The 21,101-nt window shown below is 52.1% G+C and overlaps 8 protein-coding genes across 8 annotated transcripts; 5 read left to right on the forward strand and 3 right to left on the reverse strand.

Moving 5' to 3' along the window:
* Nucleotides 1-1,140: 1,140 nt before the first annotated feature.
* On the forward strand, nucleotides 1,141-2,018 carry CCOS01_06389 (uncharacterized protein; the record flags this gene model as incomplete). Its single annotated transcript, XM_060454558.1, has 3 exons — nucleotides 1,141-1,261; nucleotides 1,420-1,625; nucleotides 1,749-2,018. The coding sequence occupies 3 exons, from the start codon at nucleotides 1,141-1,143 to the stop codon at nucleotides 2,016-2,018; spliced, it is 597 nt and encodes a 198-aa protein (XP_060314258.1).
* Nucleotides 2,019-4,552: 2,534 nt separating this feature from the next.
* Nucleotides 4,553-5,616, forward strand: CCOS01_06390 (uncharacterized protein; the record flags this gene model as incomplete). Its single annotated transcript, XM_060454559.1, has 2 exons — nucleotides 4,553-5,043; nucleotides 5,100-5,616. The coding sequence occupies 2 exons, from the start codon at nucleotides 4,553-4,555 to the stop codon at nucleotides 5,614-5,616; spliced, it is 1,008 nt and encodes a 335-aa protein (XP_060314259.1).
* Nucleotides 5,617-7,215: 1,599 nt separating this feature from the next.
* Nucleotides 7,216-9,238, forward strand: CCOS01_06391 (aflatoxin B1 aldehyde reductase member 2; the record flags this gene model as incomplete). The annotated part of the gene is made up of 6 exons (XM_060454560.1): nucleotides 7,216-7,430; nucleotides 7,479-8,069; nucleotides 8,389-8,676; nucleotides 8,818-8,878; nucleotides 8,927-8,971; nucleotides 9,152-9,238. 6 exons carry the CDS (start codon nucleotides 7,216-7,218, stop codon nucleotides 9,236-9,238), a joined length of 1,287 nt encoding a protein of 428 aa, XP_060314260.1.
* Nucleotides 9,239-10,455: 1,217 nt separating this feature from the next.
* CCOS01_06392 (uncharacterized protein) lies at nucleotides 10,456-10,963 on the forward strand (the record flags this gene model as incomplete). The annotated part of the gene is made up of 2 exons (XM_060454561.1): nucleotides 10,456-10,708; nucleotides 10,761-10,963. 2 exons carry the CDS (start codon nucleotides 10,456-10,458, stop codon nucleotides 10,961-10,963), a joined length of 456 nt encoding a protein of 151 aa, XP_060314261.1.
* A 552-nt stretch (nucleotides 10,964-11,515) lies between these two features.
* On the reverse strand, nucleotides 11,516-12,808 carry CCOS01_06393 (pectate lyase; the record flags this gene model as incomplete). The annotated part of the gene is made up of 2 exons (XM_060454562.1): nucleotides 11,516-11,939; nucleotides 12,006-12,808. The coding sequence occupies 2 exons, from the start codon at nucleotides 12,806-12,808 to the stop codon at nucleotides 11,516-11,518; spliced, it is 1,227 nt and encodes a 408-aa protein (XP_060314262.1).
* Nucleotides 12,809-15,643: 2,835 nt separating this feature from the next.
* CCOS01_06394 (PAP2 superfamily protein) lies at nucleotides 15,644-16,881 on the reverse strand (the record flags this gene model as incomplete). Its single annotated transcript, XM_060454563.1, has 2 exons — nucleotides 15,644-16,618; nucleotides 16,675-16,881. 2 exons carry the CDS (start codon nucleotides 16,879-16,881, stop codon nucleotides 15,644-15,646), a joined length of 1,182 nt encoding a protein of 393 aa, XP_060314263.1.
* Nucleotides 16,882-18,646: 1,765 nt separating this feature from the next.
* CCOS01_06395 (glyoxalase/Bleomycin resistance protein/Dioxygenase) lies at nucleotides 18,647-19,213 on the reverse strand (the record flags this gene model as incomplete). Its single annotated transcript, XM_060454564.1, has 1 exon — nucleotides 18,647-19,213. One exon carries the CDS (start codon nucleotides 19,211-19,213, stop codon nucleotides 18,647-18,649), a length of 567 nt encoding a protein of 188 aa, XP_060314264.1.
* A 1,050-nt stretch (nucleotides 19,214-20,263) lies between these two features.
* CCOS01_06396 (uncharacterized protein) lies at nucleotides 20,264-21,033 on the forward strand (the record flags this gene model as incomplete). Its single annotated transcript, XM_060454565.1, has 2 exons — nucleotides 20,264-20,632; nucleotides 20,698-21,033. 2 exons carry the CDS (start codon nucleotides 20,264-20,266, stop codon nucleotides 21,031-21,033), a joined length of 705 nt encoding a protein of 234 aa, XP_060314265.1.
* Between the last annotated feature and the right edge of the window lie 68 nt (nucleotides 21,034-21,101).

Genomic DNA, 21,101 nt, shown 5'->3' on the forward strand with positions numbered 1-21,101 from the left:
ACTTGGTGCGGCGCCTCGCATCAACTACGACTGGCGATTATCGACCCCATGCTTCATTGGTTTGCACCTCTCCGCCGTCACAGCATCCGCTTAAACCTCAACCCCGTCCGCCCACATCCACTCGACGCCGACCTAACCACCACCGCCATCTCCACGCCCTTGCCCTAAGAGCGGGCTTCTCGTCCACGACTCTCAACAGTAACTTGGTCTGGTGGTGTAGTTGGTTATCACGTCAGTCTAACAGCTCGAGGGCCTCATCCCTCTCGTCTGCCACACTGAAGGTCTCCGGTTCAAGTCCGGGCTAGATCATCACATGGGCGATTGGTTTAGTGGTATAATGACCGCTTAGCATGCGGTAGGTCCTGGGTTCGATTCCCAGATCGTCCATCCTTTTTGAGGAACTCAGGTATGGGTTGTTGTGATGATGTTGTGGTTGATGTTTTGAGGTTTTGGCTGTCTTTGGTGGTGATGCTAAGCGCCGTGTCGCAACGATAAGTGGTGTGAGGGGCTCTGTTTTGTCAGCGGCTTTTTTCCTTGCTTAATGTGCCCTACGTATCTTTCAGAATGTCAAAATCGATTAAAGAGCCATTGTTACAGATTGCAAGTGTACTCTTACCCACAGCCTGGAGGCGAAGTACGAACGAAGTGTATTGATGGGGTGAGATGGTGTCACCTCAAGCGAGAACAAACACAGTTTGCCCAAGGCTGACCAGGCTGATTTTCCCAGGTGGCCCCGCAAACTGCAGCTATGCGACCAAGCCGATCAATACTTTTTTTTACCCTTTACCAACGACCTGTGCCCTCCATTCACCGGCCCAACAGATTGCGACCAACGTGAACAGCATCCCTTGTCCAACAAAGACGAAGTGAATACATTTGCCGTCCTGAATGTGCTCAATAGGTCTCGAGCCGAACAAAGAGCGATTCCAGTGAAGGGACCGTTTGGGTTTGGTATATGAGTCAACCTCTACCCTGGTGAATTACCACTCATTCTCCATCAGTTCAAGTCAGACCAGCTTCAGCACCACGACGCTTGCAACCAAGAGATATCTCTTTCTTGTTTAAGCACTTTGAAAGGCTTGCGCTGCGAATTCTGCCTGTTCACTTCTTTTATAGCTTTGGAAAGGTCGCAGGGTAAACATGGCGGCCCCAACCCCCGAGGAGAACCCCAACTTCGTTCATACCCGCTCGGGCGTCTCGGCCATCATCGAGCGAAATGGCATGGTAATTGTCGGAAAGCGTTTGGGTAGTCATGGCGCAGGTGAGATCTGAAACCCACAGCCCTCATCACCAGAAGACATGATGGTGGCTGCCTTCAAAGTCGTTCCCACGTTCCTCATAGTTCCGGCTGTTATCCAGTCGTGCCAAAACTTTGCTAGCCACTCCGCTCCGCAAGCTGACTACTTTGTGAACAAACAGGCAAGCTACAAATGCCTGGCGGACACATTGAGAAGAACGAGCATCCCTTCAAGTGCGCAGTGCGAGAGACGTTTGAGGAGACCGGTCTTGTTGTCAAAGCCATCAAGAAGGGGCCTTGGACAAGTGATGAGTTCGAGAAGGAGGGGAAGCATTATATTACCACTTTTGTGTGGTGTAAGATGGAGGATGAGACTGCTGAGCCTGAGGTGAGTGGAAGAACGCCCGGAACCCTGCCCCGAGTCTCCTCAGTCTTGTGGATGAGCGAGGATGATATTTGGAAGCTTGAGGGAAGGCGAAGACATGGCTTGACTGACTTTCAGTTGAAATAGCGAAAGGAGAAGAATAAGTGCGAAGGGTGGGTGTGGAAGTCGGCGCAGGAGCTCAGAAATGACATCAATCAGGGCAAGGGGTTTAAGCCGCTGGAGAATCTCCTAGCAGAAGATGATGTTGAAAACGGCGTTTTTGAGCAACTTGAAAAGCGTGCTGAGGCCCACGAGAAGTCCGTTCAGCTAGCTAAGAAGGCCAAGCTCGCTGAGCAGACCCAGGTCGATGAGCAGGCTACAGAGGTAGAAGAAGACACTGCGCAGCAGAGCGTCTAGACCTCGCATTGAACATCAGGGCCGAGAGATTTAGGGGCCTAGGACGTCAGCATTTGCTTTTACGTCATTGAAGTACCGCAATTACATCGTAAGAGAGAAAAAAGAAGAAAAGGCATAGAAAACCCAGTACATACTAAATGTCTTGCGCAAACAGGCGTAGAGTCTGCGAGAACCAGCGACAAAAATCGCAACATACCCGGGGGCGGCCCCGCGGTGTCATGCATGATTTGCTCCTTCGGATATCTCGCACTTTGCCCAGAATACCCACAAGCACTTGTATCCGTAGTTGGGCTGATGGGGTTACCTCGAATCATCAACAACCATGTACGGGATGGTGTTTGCAGATCTCACTGTGGCAGAAAATGGGCGGAGACGCAGCTACGGCTTCGAGATTCAAGCTTTCGGTGGTTGAAAAGTGGTTAGACTGAGCCCAGAGCCGGGCCATTGGGAACCAAAGTCCCTCTTCAAGCACCTTCCTGCGCTGCTGCGCGTGGCAATCGGGGATGGCTTGGGCCACTGCGGGCGAGAATTTTGGGAAAGGTAGTTGAGCTGATTCCCTGGATTGACGGAAAGGCTCGATGACGTCCCAATTGCTGTAGCTATGCTTGGGTGAGCGATGGAAGTGATGATGCGATGTGGAAGATGTTACCGCCCCCAATGCCCGTGATATCGATTCTCAAAGGAGAAGCCGAATCATGCTTCAAATTAACTGGTAGTCAGTCTACGGTGGACATGGACAAGGCAAGGGTAGATCCGCGGCAGCCCGGTACATCGTTCGCAAAATTCACTTAGCCCTGAATTGTCGAAATAAGAATGAAATATCCGTACTCTTTAGAATTCAGTTTTGGCCCCGAAGACCTCCGGAAGTACGGGCCCTACGGAGCACGGATACGAACAATTCAGCGAGTCTCAAGTCTCAGCGGCGGCCGACCCCTGTCCTCTTCTGATGGAGGCTGCAGCCGAAATTTGTCAATTCGAAATTTGGCTGTCACTTTACCGGGGGCTGCGGCTGCAATCCTTCTGCCTGGAGGATTTGCTTCAGGCCTTACTCCGTACAGGTGGCTCCATCTTGAATACGACGTCAACTCCGCGCTGGGAGAGGGTTCTGAGTAGGAAGTGAGGAGATGCTTCTTCGTTTTAGCGTTGTTGGCTGTTGCCTTGGTAAAGTAGACAAGTGGAGAGTATGAAAAGTGAATGTCGACATCTGTTTAAGCATGTCGGATGTGAACTCCGTTGAACGGTGGACTCGCTGGGGTTTGCAGGGTTGGCCTTCATCGTTCAGGTCTGTCGTGTGGTTTCTGAGGAATCGACTGCTGAGTTCTCGTATGTGACTACAACCCCATCATTCTTGGTATTTGAACTTCCCGAGCACCTGGAATCAATACATCTTCCGATCTGATGGGTTGAGGAGGAGGTCTCGTTGGCCGCGAGCAACTCGACCTCAAAGCTGGCGATGAAACTCTGTACTATGCTGTGATTGACCAGTTTGCCGCGCAGACTGCGTTGGCAGCCGGGCCATTTATAGCGAGTGCCTCAAGCGGCAATTTCGCAGCGATCAGTGGCTTAGACTAGGCCAGGGCTTCCCCTCAGGAAGTATGGGCTTGGCGGCTACCGTTACATCTTCCTGCAGCCCTGATACGAGTCTATCGAAAGCATGAGTTGATGATGCTGTTCCTACATGAGATGGTGGGGTGCCATTGGCAGCTTAGTTCTACTGTGACTGTGTCAGTAAGAGACTGAGAGCCAGGGAGAGAGGCAAAGTTCCAAATCTCACTTGCATCTCGCTGGCCCTGCCATCTCAACCTCCCCAAGTGCACGGCCGCTGGCAGAGTTATTCGACCGCCTTAATGGGCTGCCTAGGCCTACTAGATCATCTTCTTGTCGCCCTTCCGCACCCCTAGCTAGCGGGCGCAACAGCGCCAAGGATCATGACCTTGCCCGCTGGACACCATCTCGTTGCCTACGAGCTTTGATGGGGGATCCATTAACACAGCTTGCAGCTTTTGATGCTGCTATTCCCATTGGGGAAGTGTTATTCGATATGGAGTGCTCGATTCGAGTAAAGAGAAAACCAAAGTCCCTATTCCCAAGCCCACGAGCGTCAATGGTGCTGCCCGCTCATAGTGGGACGGGCAAGGGTGAGGAACATGACTTGATTCTTGCTTTTCTCCAACAGGTCGATCATTCAACACGGTCTACGGAGCCTTGGAGGATCACTTGCCCTGTGCGTCTCCCCTGCTCTTGAAGGTTGATGAAGGCAATGAAGGATGGACCTGGGCTTTAATAATCTGCTTGCTGCTGGTCCTTCTCTTCTGGGTGTTGTAAGTGTATATCTTGGCTGCCACCCCTCCGAACCAGCTCGAGATGTGGTCCTTCAGAAATTTTGCCTTCTGAATTTATGCCCTTTCACTACATCGTCACGGTCAACTTGGCACTCTTGATCTCAGTCATTACTTAATACACAAAGCATCTATCCATCGAGTCGATTAGTGGTGGACATAGACGAGGGGCGTATCACATCATTCCATTCAACAATGCCATCAAGTTCACCGGAAAGACACTTGGTCGCACCGGACAACAGCAACATCGCCTCCAGACAGGCATCCCAAGACTCGGACCGCGAAGTAAAATACCAGACAGGATTGATGCCCGCCGAATATGCGGGCCTCGAGGTGGCCTCGCCCTCACCGGGCATGAAGTACCACCAGCCTGCGCCGGGCGCCGCCCCCGAACCGGTACCGGCACCTGTCCCAGGCGGATACGCGCCGTACCAAGATCAAGATCAGCACAACGGCTCCGGGTACGAAAGCCACCAGTACCCCGCACATTCAACGGCCGGAACGGGGTACGGCGGAAGCCAAGCGGGGATACCGCCAAAGAAGAATAAGAGGATATGGGGCATCCCGGTGGCGACGTTTTGGGTAGCTATCGTCGCGTTAGTCTTCTTTCTGGGGACGATTGGGGCGTCTGCTGCAGCGGGAACGATCGCACAGGCGCATGCGGCGTATGTGCAGACGTGCCAAGCGTAAGTGAACATGAGCAGCCAAATTTTGGAAGCAACAGAGTCTGACACCAGAGTAGCAAACTCGAGCAATCATCATCTCCATCAGCGTGCGCTTCGAGCGGATCCTCAGCAGCATCCGCATCCGCATCAGCCTCGGGAGCCTCAGCACTCTCAGCATCCGCCTCAGCAACAGCATCATCAGCATCCTCCACTTCGACCTCACTCGCCTATATCCCGCTCCCAGGCCAAGCCTCCTCGATCCTAGGCGAAGCGACAACGAATTGCCCCGATCTTAGTTCAGAGAACAAGACGTATACAGTGCCGAACTCGAATCTGCGCTTCGTGCGCGAGTGCGGCAACAATTACCCCATGAACGACCTGGGCCACATCCCGCTGACGAGGATGGAAGACTGCATGAACCTGTGCGCGGCACTTGCTGTCACGACGCAGAGCGCTGATGGGCCATGTGTGGGTGTGGCGTGGGTTACGGCGGGGAAGCAGGGGACGGATGAGAATTATTGCTGGTTGAAGAGCGCCAAGGGGGCGCCGGATCCGAAGGCGAATATTGAAGCTGCGTGGCTTGTGAGGACGTGAGAGAGGTGCGAGGCGGTGATGAGTTAAACTTGGGAGTGAGATGAGCGAAATGTGATAAGAATGAGATGAGAATGAGATGAGATGGGATGGGACACTTCTGAGCGGCGTTGTGTCGGCATACTCTAATACCACGATTATCATATTCATCTCTGGCAATTAATACTCCTACGATACTTTGAATGAAATTCAATGTTAGATACTTGTAAGTGGATAGACTGAGTTGAGCAGATGCTTCCAGGCTTGAAGATTTCACGGGACCAATCAATCATACTTTGACTATGCTCGAAAAGATGGCGGCTGCATTTGAGCGTGTGAGGCTGGGCGAAGTCGGGTTTTCTTCGTATTTCATGTGACGACCTGACATTGCGCTCATAGCAAAAACACGGCTTCACCACAATCCATTTCGAGCCGAGAGGAGACCGCTCGTGAAGACATCTCGGATGCTGCCGGTCTTAACTCCGGCCAGTCAGGACCAGTGGCCGGGCCCCATTCCCGTACATAGTATTCCGTAGTGAGTTTGGCGTTGTTTTACGTGGTCGCACCGTGATTAAAGGGAGAGAGAGCACGGTTAATTAAGGTTTCCGTCAGGGGGAACGACCTCACCAGACGCGTCCATCCTTATGGATGCTTAGGTAGCGACGCGACTCAACTTACCTGAAATAGTTTCAACGAGCATTTCATCAATCAGCTTCGTCGAAACAAACTTGGCCTGAGAAGCTTGCCATCTCGCAAATTTTCTGAGTCATAAACCTGATCTTCAAACTGTCAAACACCCAGCCAACCCCTGTTGGCATTCTTATGACGCGTGCGCGCTCACCTACTGTGAAAACTCATCGTGGGGCCACGCCACTGAAGCTCCCATCACTTTGCCACATCCCCTTGACTTCAACAATTTTCATCACCAAAGCTGGCCACCAAGCTCGATATATGATTTGTTTGTATCTCATACGACTTGGGCAGTATCGATAATCACCTCTCTACGTACTCATTGCTACTCAATCATCGAGCTGCCTACACTACAATTGCCCGCCCTTCCCGAAGCGCCACCCAAGCAACATCGCGCTACCACACCTTTGTGCATATTCAAACACTCGCAAGATCTCTGCGCTTGGTTCACGATGGCTTCCAAGAAACCCGGCAAAAGCCGCGAGGTCAATCGCAATGGTTAAACTTCGAGCGGCGGTCAGGGTAAAGTCAGCGGCAAAGATGTCACTAAAAGCAAGGGCAAGGACCGACAAAATGGATTCAGGAGATATGAGAACGATCGGAACAGGTTGGCCAAATTGGAAAAGTCTCCGGAGGGACTTGAATACTAGCTAGCCGAGGAGAGAAGGAATTCACAGAAAGCGAAGAAGGAGGCCGAACAATAGGCTAAGGATTCGCGAATACAAGATGAGAGGGAATACGCGCAGCTTGTTCATCAATGGCACTCGACGGAGGCCGAACGTGGCAAGTTCGCGTTCCAAAAGTGTCTCAACCTCGACCGACAAGCAGTCGATCCAGCATCTCTACCTACATACTCACTTGAGACTCCCGTATATTTCTCGCTTTGGTCGACCAACATGTGCCAGAACTGGGGTCTTGTCGACATCCACAACGATGCTCTGTCTCGAATGCGACCACCTCGCCACGTTCCAAGCCGGCGGGCAGATGTGTAGAGGCACCATCAATTGGAATAAACGGCCGCTGAAGATCATGTTGTTGCCATTTCCATATCCGGACGTGGCATATCCCCCCAAGTCGCAGGAAGTCTTTTCTCTTGCTTGCGCGGACGGCGCGGCTCTGGGCGGAATCCGCGATGAGCACTGTACAGCGTACATCTGTATCCACGACAGGGAATGATTGAGGTTGACTCTGCACAGGGAACTCATCAACCCGTCTGGCTTCACCAGCAGATGGAAGAATCCTCACCATTTCACCACGGAATGGGCCAATATTTGGGGTCTAAGGATAGAGGCAGGCCAGGTCCAGGGCGCCCTGTCAGCAACGCCCAGCATTTTCAGGGGTCAACCCTCTGAACCATTGGAAAACGAGAATAGCTTTCCGTCCGGCAGCACTGGCCTTCGAAACGTGAAAACGGAGCACTTCGAAGAAGATCAAGTTTATGTTGGCGAAAAGGACCAGGTTCTTGTTAAAGATGAAGACCAGACTCTTGTTGACGAAGAAAACCATATTTCGTTCCATGAAGTAGATCATGTCCCTGTTGGGAGAGGGGACAAGGTTTTTGTTGACGAGGAAGACCACGTTTCATTACATGAAGATCATCAGGTCTTTATTGATGAAGAAAGGGAGCAAGGGGAGGAGAAGACGGAGGAGGAGGAAGGGTATGAAGAGGACAGCCACGAAGAAAGTTATCAAAAGGGCTACGAGGAAGATTATGAAGAGGAAGATTACGAAGAAGACGAGTATGACCCTAATGCGAAAGACACTGATTCAGACTATGGGAATGAGCCGTACGATCTCGATGATATGAAATCTTGCCTCAAGGAACCGCCAATATAACGCCTAGGTGTGCCCGGATCCCCCGCCGCTTCTAACGTGGTGAGCTGGGGTGAGTGGGTAAGGAATCGGGTTATGGGGACGAGGTCACTGTCATCGACAGTTAGATGATTACTAGCTTTCCGTAACGATTGTATGCCTGGGTAATGGTTTTTAGTACTGTGAAGTACGGCTTTACCAAATGAAGTTAAAGAGCTGTATGAGACTGCGGAGGCGCAGTCCTCTCGCCCAATGAAGTCCTAACACAACCTTGATTATGAGACTACTTGCTAGGAAGCAGCGCGGCGGTCAACGTTGCCTACACAATGCATCGTTCAGGGTGCCTGTTCAATTTGAAGTCAGCATTGGCAAGTCTTTGAGCGATCTTCAAACATCCACCGTCGAGACGATGTTCCTGCACTTTCCGGATCGCCAGACCCCCTTCGAGGACACGATAAAAGCGATAGGCGCTGCTCTGAACCAGGGAAAGTTCAAGAATCACGGCCTATCAGACTACTCTACCGCCGAGGTGCTGAAGGTTCTAGGGATCTGCGAGCAAAATGGGTACACCAAGCCCAGTGTGTACGAGGGGCATTATAAGCTATTGTGCGAGGAGGCGAGAAGGAGCTGTTTCCCTTATTGTGCAAGCATAATATGACATTTTATGTATACAGGTTTGTCATCGAGTATATTTTGAGGGAACTAAGTCTCACATCCTATCAGTCCCGCAGCTGGTGGTCTTTTCTCGGGACACAAGGCTTCATCAGGCCGGTGGAAGAGTGACGTAAGTTTCAATACCTTCGTAGTCTCACTTACTCTAACGAGACAACAGAACTTTATCGGTAAGATCTATACTTATATGTACCGGAAACTTCTGGTTCGTTTGCAGTATCTACGATCCTTAAGCTTACGGAGAAGTATGGTATTAGCGGATACATAGCTACCATGCGATGGATAGCATTCTATAGTAACTTAGATATAGCATACGGCGATGCGATTATCTTTAGTGTTTTTAAGGTGGAGCAACTCTATTCGATAATTACTTAATGCACTTGAGGCTGGTCCTCTTCCCGAGGATCTGGCGGCTGCTATTACTGCTGTCTACTCCAAAGTGCAGGGTGCCGAGCCTCCTTATCACCTCTAGAATGTATTCAACTCAATAGTGGTTCTAGGAGGAGTTCATGAATATTTAGAATCTTGAGTTTTTTCGACCAATCTTACATCATCTTGAACCAATGTCGTACCATTTCAACTATGAATGCTGCAGGCACATCCACCTTGGACAACCGCTAGGATTCCAGAAGAAATCTCGGCGCTATTTACTCAGGCATAATGCTCGATCTGCTGATTGTTCTCCGTCCTATCTAATTTAGATACTGCAACACGCATTTAGGACACGAATCCGTAACAGATCCGTTCTGGACCCGTTATTCATCTTATGCTGACATTGTCATTAGGTGAAATCGTGAATTTTAATAATTGTTGGACCGTTTGGTTACCTCCTTGGGTTGAAGCATTTTTTGACTGGTTCACTGTTTCACTTGGTTACATCGTAAAGATTGCAGCGCTATATAATCTCAGCTGGGCTTGACTCAATGAGGCTTTCCTCAAAGGAGCATCGGTGGTTGAATATGCCTCGCGGAAATGCGACAGCAGCGTCTATCAGTACCCCTTCCGGGCTCGGCGGCTTGTGCGGTTTCAATTGACAAAGTAGTCGAGCGTCAACGCCTTCGTCTTCCCCGGGGTCTGCGGCGCGGGGGCCTTTGCCTCATGACCAGCTGACCAAATCATAGCTGTCTGAAGCACGGTAATAGGCGAGAAGGATTTGGGTGACAATCAAATTACATCCGCATCTAAGTATGAACCGCATCTAGGTCCATGACAGAGTTGTCGGCAGAGGGCCAAGTTGCGCGTAAGGGGCGAGATAGATACTTCAAGCAGGCATATACGGAACGCGCTAGATGGCAGTAGGATGTAATATCTGCTCCTTTTCAATCTTCCGATCGTATGTGGTGCATGCAATCTTGTCAGAAGACTATATTTTCTAGATGTGTAAAAGCTACCTATGCTATCGTCTGACCTTGCATTGTGGCGTTACAATGAAACTTGACAATGCATATCCTGCTCGTTGGATGACACATCTTAGAAACAACGAATCCTAGGCTTGAGTTTGGAATACGGATGCCTAAAGCGGACTCCTTGGCCGCTTGTATAGACAATATCATATATCAAATCCTCTACTTGCCATTAAACCATTGTACCTTAAAAAGTAGTGAGTGATAGCCTTCGTATTCTTCAACGACTCACACATTAAAACTCATTATTAGTATCACTCGCATTTCAAACGATCCAACCTCCAGCATGCGTTCATCTGCTGTCTTCGTACCGGCGCTGCTCGCCTACTTCGCACTGGCACAGAGTCAGACCGATTCCGCACCCGGGAACACCGCCACCTCCGTCCCCGACCTCGCCTCTAAAATCGGCCCTTGTGCGGCCGGCTGCCTAACCAAGGTCATTGGGCAAATCGGCTGTGGCAGTAACGATCTGAAGTGCCTTTGCGCTGATAAGGGAATCCTCCTCACCAGATTGGTGCTCTGCGGCTCGAGCGCCGGCTGTACGGTGGCAGACCTGTCTCGTGGGTGATCCTTATGTCTTACATCTAATAGTTCGTTTACAACCGAAGAATACTGTAGCTGACGTGGGAACATGGCTTCGATTAGGCGTCTCTGACGTTGTCAACCCGACTTGCAACGCCGTCAACCCCAACAACGACGATGACGAGGGAGATTCTATCAATGCTGCCGACCGTGTCAAGCGGAGCATGCCAGCGGCGCCTATTGCCGCGGCTGCTGCAGCCGCTGCCCTTTGAGGGGGCTGACCGGAGAGTGTTTTCTCAGTAGCATCATCACCTTGTGATGTCTACCTTAGTTGCTGGAGGTAATCTTGCTCCGCACCCAAACGGACAAGGAATCTTGTGCAAATCGACCAATTTCGTTACTATCAACGACGTCACCAGAATCTTGCTAGATTTCTTCAAAATGAATAAAGACCATTCAGTTGCAACCGGTTGCAAAGGTGACAATCCCTCGCAGGACTTCGAGAATTTGTGATCCGCTGTTACTCTCGATGGCTGATCAGGAGGGCCACCGCTCGAGTTCATCGTGTGAAAAGTTCAATGCTGGGTACATCAGGACATGAAGAGATATGTGCTTGATTGACCTGCAAATCCTGCAGTTATACAAGTATTTACAGCTCGAACAGAACCTTTGACTCCGAGACATCCAGTCCGAATCCCAAAGGACCAGTCCCAAAGCGTGATATACAGAGAAGAATAAGATACACAGACATTGGAGTCCTAGCGACCAAGTCAAACCAGCCTCCCTGAATTTTCTTCGCCGTGAACAATAACCAAAGAACATCTTTAGCAGCCAGACGTCTTGACATCAGTCTGCACGCAGATCTTCGGATCGTCAGCCGCATTACCAGGCTCGCCACCGCCAGTGACGCCCTTTGAGTTCTTGCACACCGTGGCACCGCCAACGACGCAAGCGCCGTTAATGGTAACCTTGTCGCCGAGGTTGCCGTTGTAGTGAGCCACAGTCTTGCCGCCGTCGACGTAGATGTTGTTGAAGACCGCAGTGCGAGCAGTCTGCTGCTTGCAGTTACCGCACGAGCGCCAGAACTGGCCGACGTTCTTTGCGTAAAAGTCAGAGACCTCGACCGTGCCGCCGCCGTTGTGCTGGAAAAGCTTATCGGGAGCGTCGCGGGCGCCGCCGCCCTTGACCGTGGAGGTGCCGCTGGTCTGGCGGAAGGTGGCGCCGTCTTCGCAGACCTTGTCCCACCAGCTGTTTCTCATGTGTTAGTCTGTGGCTTTGGATCAAGATTTCGTTGGAGGTAAGATGATGACTTACACATTGACGAGGTTGCAGCTGCCCTGGCACTGAATACCCTCTCCAGCACCGGCTCCGATAATGACGTTGCTGAGCGTGGCGCCGTCGGCCAAGATGAAGGCGGCGTCCTTTTGTCCGCCCTCGCTGCCCGTGCAGGTGCTAGGGACACGGTCGTAGAGCTTCATGCCGCCGTCAAAGTTGCCAGAAATAGTCTTCGCCGCGGAGAGATTCTCTGTTCCGGCGGGTGTCGGGAAGGTCTTTACGATGCTGCCACTGCTGCCGCTGCTGCCGCTGCCACCAGAACCGCCGCCACCACCGGGGAGAGTGCCGTTGTTAGCTGAGCTGCCGCCTCCGGTGCTACCACCCCCACCGGAGCTGCCAGTTCCCGAGCCACCAGATCCTGAACCAGAACCTGAACCAGAACCAGAGCCTGAACCAGAGCCTGAGCCTGAGCCGGAACCAGATCCGGAGCCGCTGCCGCCCTTCTTCTTATCCTTGTTTTTGTCCTTGTTCTTGTCCTTGCTCTTATCCTTGTTCTTGTCCTTACTCTTATCCTTGCTCTTATCCTTTGCCTTCTCGGCGCTCGATCCAACGTCTGGAGTGTCCTCGCAAGTTCCATTGTCACCCGGGTTGGCATATCTGATCTCGACTCTAGCGGGACCTTCGACGGGCGCACCGCGGGGTTGTTGAGGCGCCATGACGGCGCGGGCGAGATGACCAATGCCTCCGACGTGTCGGCGGGCCGGCCGCTCGTAGCCATCTGGGTTGATGGGGTTCGCGGCAGCCAGTGCGGCAAGGGAGAAGAGGACCAGCCGGGACGCCATGTTGATGATGGTGTCGGTGAAGGGGGTGGTCTTTAGGGGGTTTAAGATTGATGTTGTTGATAGTACCAGACTTTGTGTGTGAGAAAAGAAAGAAACACAAGTAACTACAAATGAGATGAAACAGTGAGAGTATGTAGGAGAAAAGGTGTGTGTTTGAAGGAGGGGAGTGAAGAGAATGTTTGTTTGGCGATGAGAAGCCTGATGTGGAGAGAAGATCTGCTCATAAACGGAGGACGAAGAAGACTGTCTTATATCTTGTCTTGAGGCTCACCAGCGTCGCGTAGTCAATGGCTTTTGAACCTGGTTGTTCTTCGCATCTGAGCATGCCCCTGTGCTCTGTAAATTGCAAAGTGATTTAGTATGGAGAAACCTCACCGGTAGCCCACCTGCAGATACAAGCCAAGATGTTTGGATATATTCGACGACCGCCTAGCCCTCTCCACAATCTTGCGTATATTGATGAGATTAGCAAGAGAGAACAGCCTCTTGTGCGAGAGGTGGGCCAGTACTCTCCCTCTTCTTTTACGGAACGGACGGACATTTGATGTGTTCAATCCGTCAGGGTCACAGCTTCATTGCCCCAAAAAGGACATGGACCGGCGGCATCTCTCAAGGGTAGGCGCAAGAGAAGGAAGTGACAGTCACAAGGCAGTTCGAACTGGTCAGTGTTAGCAAGAATGTCAAAGTGGAACTCATTCAGGAACAGCTATGCAATATGGGTCGTCTGGTATAGATTCGACCGTCCGGGATGGCAGCTCCAGCGGGAGATGATCCGAGAGTTCATCCCGCCTGCGTGGTTGGCCATTACCTAGTATAACCTACAGTTTGGCTGTGTACCGCAGTAAAAAGAAAGATTAACATAAGGCCAAGGTGGGAGAGCGGAGGCGGGTTGATTGCACATCATATGTCAAACTTGCTAATGGTCTGGGCATTTTTGAGTTTGTAGCCCTTTGGGTGGCCGGATGGTCTTGGCCTCTTTGAGATGCTTTTGCTGCTTTTGCTGCTCGTCTCCAAGGTTCATGTCAAGTAAGAGTTGACGTTCCTGACAGGCTGACAGGTCTTTCTAGAAGAGGGGAGGGGGACCCCTCATAGGTGGTGGGGTTGCTTGAGCCAATCTACTTGACTCCTATCCGGTCAAGGGGTCAAGGTCGGGCGAGCCGATTAGTCTACGGATCCCGGAGATCTCGGGGCGGGCACGGGGACGGTTGCTATCCGTGCGGAAGAGGGCGTCTTGTCGGGTTTCCTCCAGATTAAGGCAAAGCTCCATGCTACGCTGTCCGTACATGATGTTGTTAACTGATCTCTCTCCTGTTCGGAGTCTCGGTTGTGCGGAGCATGCCTGGGGTTGCGGGAGGCCCTCTTCTAGTATCCGCCTGGCTGGGCTCAATGCGACCTTATTTTGAGGCTTAAAGAGTCGCCGAGACGGGCTTATTTCTATTTTCAACGACGAAGGAAGGTTTGATATTGGCGATGTAAGATGCTCGACATCGTTTGCCGCTCACTCAAGAGCACGGAGTCCTCCCGAAGGTTGTTTGTTTGCCTCACTATTAGAGTTCAATCACGTAGTGTAAGGTAGCAAAACTCTGATTTCCCGCCCCGAAAGACTACTCTTTGGGACCTGATCTGCAACTCAGGGGGGCAGTGAGTTGGAGCGGGCAGCAAGCGCAAAAAATCCGCTGACTGATGCATCTTTGTGATAGAGTTCAGGCCGCCAAGAAACGCTTTGCGCGCCAAGACACCACAGACTCATGCGAAAGCAGCCCACGGGGCAATGATTTTGTTCCTGTTGACTCGCGAAAAGAACCGTTCAATATGTGCGAGACTCCCACCTCACAAGTCTGAGAAAATAACGAGACAAACGGCGAAATGAAGTGCAACTGATTCAAAGGAGTTGAGGGCCCATCGTGACGTCTGCGGAATTGAGTTTTGCGCTGCGGTGTGGTGCACTTGCGCTTTCGCGTTCAAGCTCATGCACCAGCAGTAATTACCCCATAACGGCTTCATATCCGTAATCTGACAACTGACGCACACTGACATACACATGGTAACTCACACAAACTTCCCGCGAAAGTTCGAGACTAGAACGACTCGTCCCAATGGGCAATGACCTCCGGTCTCCCGTCAGTCTCCCGTTGTGTTTCTGGGCCAGAGAACCGCGGCTGGTGGTAAGTACGTTTGAGGTAGAGCTATAGCTATTTTTAAACTTTGATAGTAGCAGCCTGCAACCGCAACCGCAACTGCAACCTCGTACCTGGGACGCAAAGACACATGGCAGTGCTGGGTAGTGGAGCAACTTCGAGTGACCCATAGAACATCAGACTTGACTGTGTCCCATCAATACGACTTACATCAGACCAAGACATGGCAGCACGTGGGCACCCGCCTTCATTACCTCATGAAGAAGCAGTCTGGTTGCGCCGCGGGTGCCGAGTACGCCGCACCGCATGTACAATCCTGAACCAGCGTGGCCGTTAATGTCAGGTTCGATATGATACCATTGACATTTTATGAACGTGCGCCCCGAACGCCAATGCCGTGTCTGTGAAGCTTGGCCAAGCCAAGAGAAACTGATCAGACTTTAATGATTGGGAGGTGAAGTCCGAAATTTGTTGATGCTTTGAATAAAACTTTGTTGTGTAGTATTAATGATGAGTACTATGTACCTTACCTTAGGCAAGTAAAACACGCAGGTATCTGAGCCGACGGCGCTTGCTCTCGTGCCATCGTTGATAGCGCTATCGGGGACCACGCTTGCTTCGATCTCAGATCTGGGTATCATTCGTAACTCCTTGGACCAAACAAAACTCCCACTCGGCGGTACGAGTCGGCGACCGACTAGACCATGTCCTCGCCAGAAGGACGCCGGTCGCCTCTCGAGTGGTGAGATGCTACTGCCTTACGGGGCACACCAACAACTCGCGTATCCCTACTGCCGCTGGTATACCTCGTCCTGCTAACCATTCTGTCAAGACCAGTTTTCTTTTCCTCGTGTCTCTTACCCCATCCGGCCTTGCGTGTGACCACCGCGCCATTCTCTCCAATAGCCTCGAGGTTGAAGTCCAAAGGCATCTTGCGGTGGAGGGGAATATGATTGATACGCCAATCCCAGACGGCGGCGTAGGCCATCCTGTACGACGAAAAGGCAAAGACAGTACCGATGATGGCGCCCGCCAGAACGTCGTACCAGTTATGGGACTGGTCGACCGTTAGGGAGCCGCCGACCAGGGTAGCGAGGAGGATCGGAGCGTATACGAGGACAAGCTTCCACATGGGCGTGTGATGGTTCGAAAAGACCTTGAACTTGGCGTTGAGGTAGAGATACAGAAACACCATGCCCGAGAACATTGCAGTCGTATGCCCCGAGGGAAAAGATTCCATCGCGTTGGAGAGCGTGCCGTCCATCTCCCTGGTGCAGATATCCGACGTCCACATGATGCCTCCATAGCCCGTCCCGTCCAGGCCTGTTGCGTTCCCGCCCGGTTGGGAGGCCTTGCTAATATCGGGTTGGCAGACTTCGAGGAAGTTAGGACGCAGGCCGCCGATAAGCCACTTGATCATGACCTGGAAGACAGTGGAGCCGATGACGGAGTAGAGCAGGCCCATGATGCCGTTGTTGATGTCCCAGAAGGAGCGCACCCTTATCTGGCAGAGGAGAATGGAGAGGATGGGCACGCCGATGCCGAGGGCGGTGGCGGCGTGACTGGGGATGTACTGCGGGATGTGCGGGTATGCGAATTGGGGGTAGACGACCTCGCCGTTGTCAAATGTGACGGGGAACGTTCGGTGTGCTGGCGGGTGCGCTCTGAAGACCTGGATGTGTGGTGTTAGCTGAATGTCAGAGGTCGGATGCGAGGTAAGGTGCGTACCACTAGGGCGATGACTCCCATGATGATCATGGTGAGGATGTCTAGCCATGTCACCTTGAGCCAGAGCATGAAGGGCGGCCGGTGAGCCATGCTGTAGTCTTTTCCATGCCAGTGATCATTGACCCTTGTCTCCTGGCTACTTTTGCGATGTGTCGGAAGGGTCGTGGTGTCTTTCCGACGACGTGCGAAAGGGTTGAAGCCAGCCATCTTAAGTAGCAATGTTGCTCTTGAGGTCTGAGGATAGATCCTATTAGGTGATACTCGGGACCAGGAGGGGAAGAAGATGGTGGTGTATCCACCGAATTGAGTCTTGACGATATCCTGATGGAGTCCTCTCAACCAAAATATCATGCGAAAGAGAAAGACGAGGTTGTTGCCCAAGCAGTGAAGGGGGAAACGTCCAGGTAATATGCCAAGCGCGCTTTCTCACCATCACCGCCATGTTCATCATATCCTTGGCAGCTGCATCACCACAAACAGGCAATACGTAGTGCAAGTCGTACTTGACAGAGGCAGACAACACACACAGAGAGAGCACAGAAACAACACATCGCTACAGAGAGCCAAGAGACTTGAGAGTCCAGGCGCGACGACGCGCTGCCAAGCCACTTCCCGTCCCTCTTGACGTCACCGAGAGTGCGACGGTGTAACTCTCGACGGGCCAGACAGCAGCGCGACACTCGCCAAATGCACAGTCTGGGGGGCAGCTGGGGGCTGAACTAAAGTTGATGACAGGGGTCATCTGCAGCCCTCGGAGATTCAAAGCCACTCAAGGCCTGCCAAAAAGGCTTGGCTGATGCTGTTTCGTCCCAGCCACAGCAAGAAAAAACCAGGCGCATGCCCTGGCTTTTGTTGGAATGAGGAATTGTGTCGTATGGACGGAAATGAAGCTTTGGGGAAACTGTCTTTCCTTTTGCGCTAAAAGGTAATGGTATAAGGATTGAAGGGAGTATGGTCGGTAACGTAGAGGGTTCGGGGCATGCGATGTGAAGGCGACCCGTTGCCTCGATTCTCTCATTCAATCTTTGATCCTTTATTCAGAGTCTCTGAGGTATGAGATTGGACGGTCCTATTCAACGCATGTCTGAGTAGTCTACTGAAGAAAGATTTTCCGTCGGTCTTAGACACTCCGAGCCACAATGTTGTCTGCAACACAATCCAATCAACTTGGAGCATTCTCCTATCAACCTGAAGAGCAGTCTTTTGATATATTCGGCTTTGACTCTGTCAGTCAACTACGCTCTTTGTCCTCTGACAAGACAAGCAAAGTAGAGTCTGGCAGATTTGGCAGAGCAAGGGTGCATCTCGCGTCAGATCATACGGCCCCCTGTTCCCGGCCCCTACATGTACCTTCGCTACGTTATGTCTGGCATGGCGCTTACCCCGTCGACTGGGGAACAGTCCCAATACGAAAATCTCCATATTTTCTTCAAATGCGCTCTGAGCTAAGGTGACGTGGACGGCAAACGGGGAGTAAAAGAGATATTATCAAGTTAAGCCCTACGTTTCTCATGCTCATCTAGGTACTCAAGATAGACGAGTACGTACTTGAATATAAGTTTGCCAGTTTGTAATCGAGACGATCGGGCGTGAACATAAAGAGTTCCTGTCACGTTGACTTCTTCGCTAAGTTCACAGCCCAGCTCTGAATCAATCTACAGTCATGAGGCCTTCGATCTGAGGGTTGAGGTTGTTGCTTAGGTGTCTTGCCGCATGTTCCTAGCACCAACTTTTACGTGGGAGCAGAACAACAAGTCTAGTACCGCACACCAACAAATAGCAGGCTTTCAAGAAGACTTCTCAGAGTTCAATACTAGTGGTATTTCAGTTGTATGCTAAGTGTGCTTTTAGCATCGTTGTATGCAATTACTAAATGCACCTATGACTCTGACACGTGCGAGCACGATGCATCCACGAAATTCAATCTGATTCTCGGAACCACAACATCCTGATGCACAACGCAGCCTAAATATCATACCTTCACCTCCTCCTTCGCAAAAGCCGTCCTCTTCATCAAACTCTTCTCATCCTCGCCAGCCTCAAACCTCTTGACCATCTCCTCAGGGTCGAACCTCGGCCCCCTGGGATCCTCTCCAAACTCCGCGCTCGTCATATACGCAACAGCATCCTCCTTCGTCTCGAATACATCTACTTGCGTCTCAATCTTGCCGCCATCCGGATCGCGGTAGTACATACTAGTCGACATGCCGTGGTTGACGCACCAAATAGGTTCAATACCCAGATCTCTGCGAGCCTTGTAAGACTGCAGCAGGTCGCCAAGAGAGTCGAAGGTCAGGGCGAAGTGGTCCATGCCGACGGTGTTGTCCTGTCGCGGGACGGCGGTGGGGTCGTTGAGGATGGCGAGGCGGTGGTGCTCGTGATCCCATGTGAGGAAGGTGATGAGGGGGCTTGAGGCGGTGATTTTTGCATCGAGGAAGGTTTGGTAGAAGGAGACTAGCTTTTCGGGGTTGGCTGTGCGGAGGACGAGGTGGGCTAGTTCGGAGGGTTTGCAGACTCCGGTGGAGGCTTTGATCGCCATGTTGTCGTGTTGTGTTGGTTTGCTGTGAAGGTATTCCCGCGGTGGATCTGGGGATGTAGATGATGTTTGGAGGATCTGCGGATGGATGGTCCGGGGAAATCGAGAGTGAGATTTGGTGTGGGGTAGCTCGATATTTAGATTCTACCTTACCTTAAGCTGAAAGTGCACGACACCCGAAGGAGCTGATCCATCGTCATACCTTTGTGGAACGTCGTCAGTCTCGTGGCTCGCTCAGTATGGCTCCATGTCTGCTTACGAATAGCATCTCCGAGTGGCTTGTTGCATCCAATATCCGGTGTCACAATAGTCCGTGTACACATGTGTGCGGGTGCGCCATTTCGGAGGTTTGGCGTCAAAGGCCGTTGCCGTTGGACGAGTCGGGTGGATGAGGACCCGGACCGGACGTCCGCCCGTAGTCGTACAGCATCTCTTTGAACCAATAAGATGGTAAGAAATGTGTCACGTCCTGTGATTACGACTCGAGGCGTTTTCCAGACGGGATTATGGGATGCTTTTGGGACAAAGATAAGAAGGGGAGGGACATTGGGGCCGAGCTTTGGCTTCTCGGCGGTGAATGGGCCCCGATTGTCCGTCAACGCATGGCGGCGGGGTAGGGAAAAGTGCCCATTTGTACTTACGCTGTAGCTGACACCGATGACGCAGCAATTACGATTTTGAAGAAAGTAAGTCTGGAATGAGGATGTAAGTGTTGACTACCTTGCTCTTTGTCGCAAGCTTGCAGCATCCACCCGTCTTAAATATCGAGGACTGTGATTCGGCGGTCAGTGGGGGGCGTCGGCGTGGCTCCGGGGAAAGCAACCAACGGAGCCACGGGGCACCGTTAGTGGACCCGCCGTGCCGTACGGGACAGAAAGCCGTTAATCGCCCGACTCCAGGACTCAAAGTCCCGGCGCCGACTGCCCGCCGTGTACCACACAGTACAACCCCCGAAGAACCCCACTGCCACGCGGAACAAGAAGCGGAAGACGAGCTTTTTGGGTCTCATTGCGCGAACTCAGCGGGGCCTTTAGTCCAGAAAGAATTGCCAGCATGGGCTGTGCAGTTTGTCTGGTCGTTTCTCTCCTGCGGATCGATCGCTGGGTCAACTTGTGGCGGAATGCCTTGCTACCAGACTCGAACTTCGACACCCCGGATACTCGCCGCCAGGCCAAATACCGGACCATGGCCCGACGCGAACCAGGACCATGGGGTCTGGAGGCCAAACAGGTTACCGCCAACGTGTCGCGGTGGGTTATGGAAGCCCTTGCTCTCGTCCCCGCGGGAATGCCGCCTGCATCTTTCACTCTGATTCTTGACGGCCAGCCCACGCCCCAGTTGTGCACGGAGATACTCCAAATGACGAACCAGAGAGATATCGCGTGGCAGGTGGCCTGGTTTGCATCGGTGGACCAGGGCATCGTCCCGCCGACGGAGTGGTTGCTCACCCGGTCCATCATGTCCAACAAGCTCCCAGTCGCCCGCAGGACCCAATACTTTTACCGGGGATTCCCTTCCCTCGTGCCATGAAGGATATCGTTCAAGGGACGCTGATTGTGAGGTGCAACTTTGAACCGGGCGAGCTGTGGAACGTCGACCGGATCGTGCATGATCACCGGAATCGGACTCCGCAGCAGTGGCAGGAGGCGTGGGCCGACCACGAGCCAAAGACGTGGTTTCCCGTGGCGTCGCTTCCGTGTTTTCAAGCTCTGCTCGAGAAGGATCTGGTGCCGCGATGCGGCAAGAAGGAGAAGCTGTCGAGATCGCGGCGATCGAGAGGGACTACTCACGACGATGGTCACGTCGCGTCTGCGCCTCGTTGACGAGACGTAGGTTATGGGGAGAATCTGATTCTCAAGTGGTGGGTGCACCCAAACCATGCGTTGAAAGG

The sequence above is a fragment of the Colletotrichum costaricense genome (assembly GCF_030867565.1).
Source record: "Colletotrichum costaricense strain IMI 309622 chromosome Unknown Scaffold_6.1, whole genome shotgun sequence".
Lineage (NCBI taxonomy): Eukaryota > Fungi > Ascomycota > Sordariomycetes > Glomerellales > Glomerellaceae > Colletotrichum > Colletotrichum costaricense.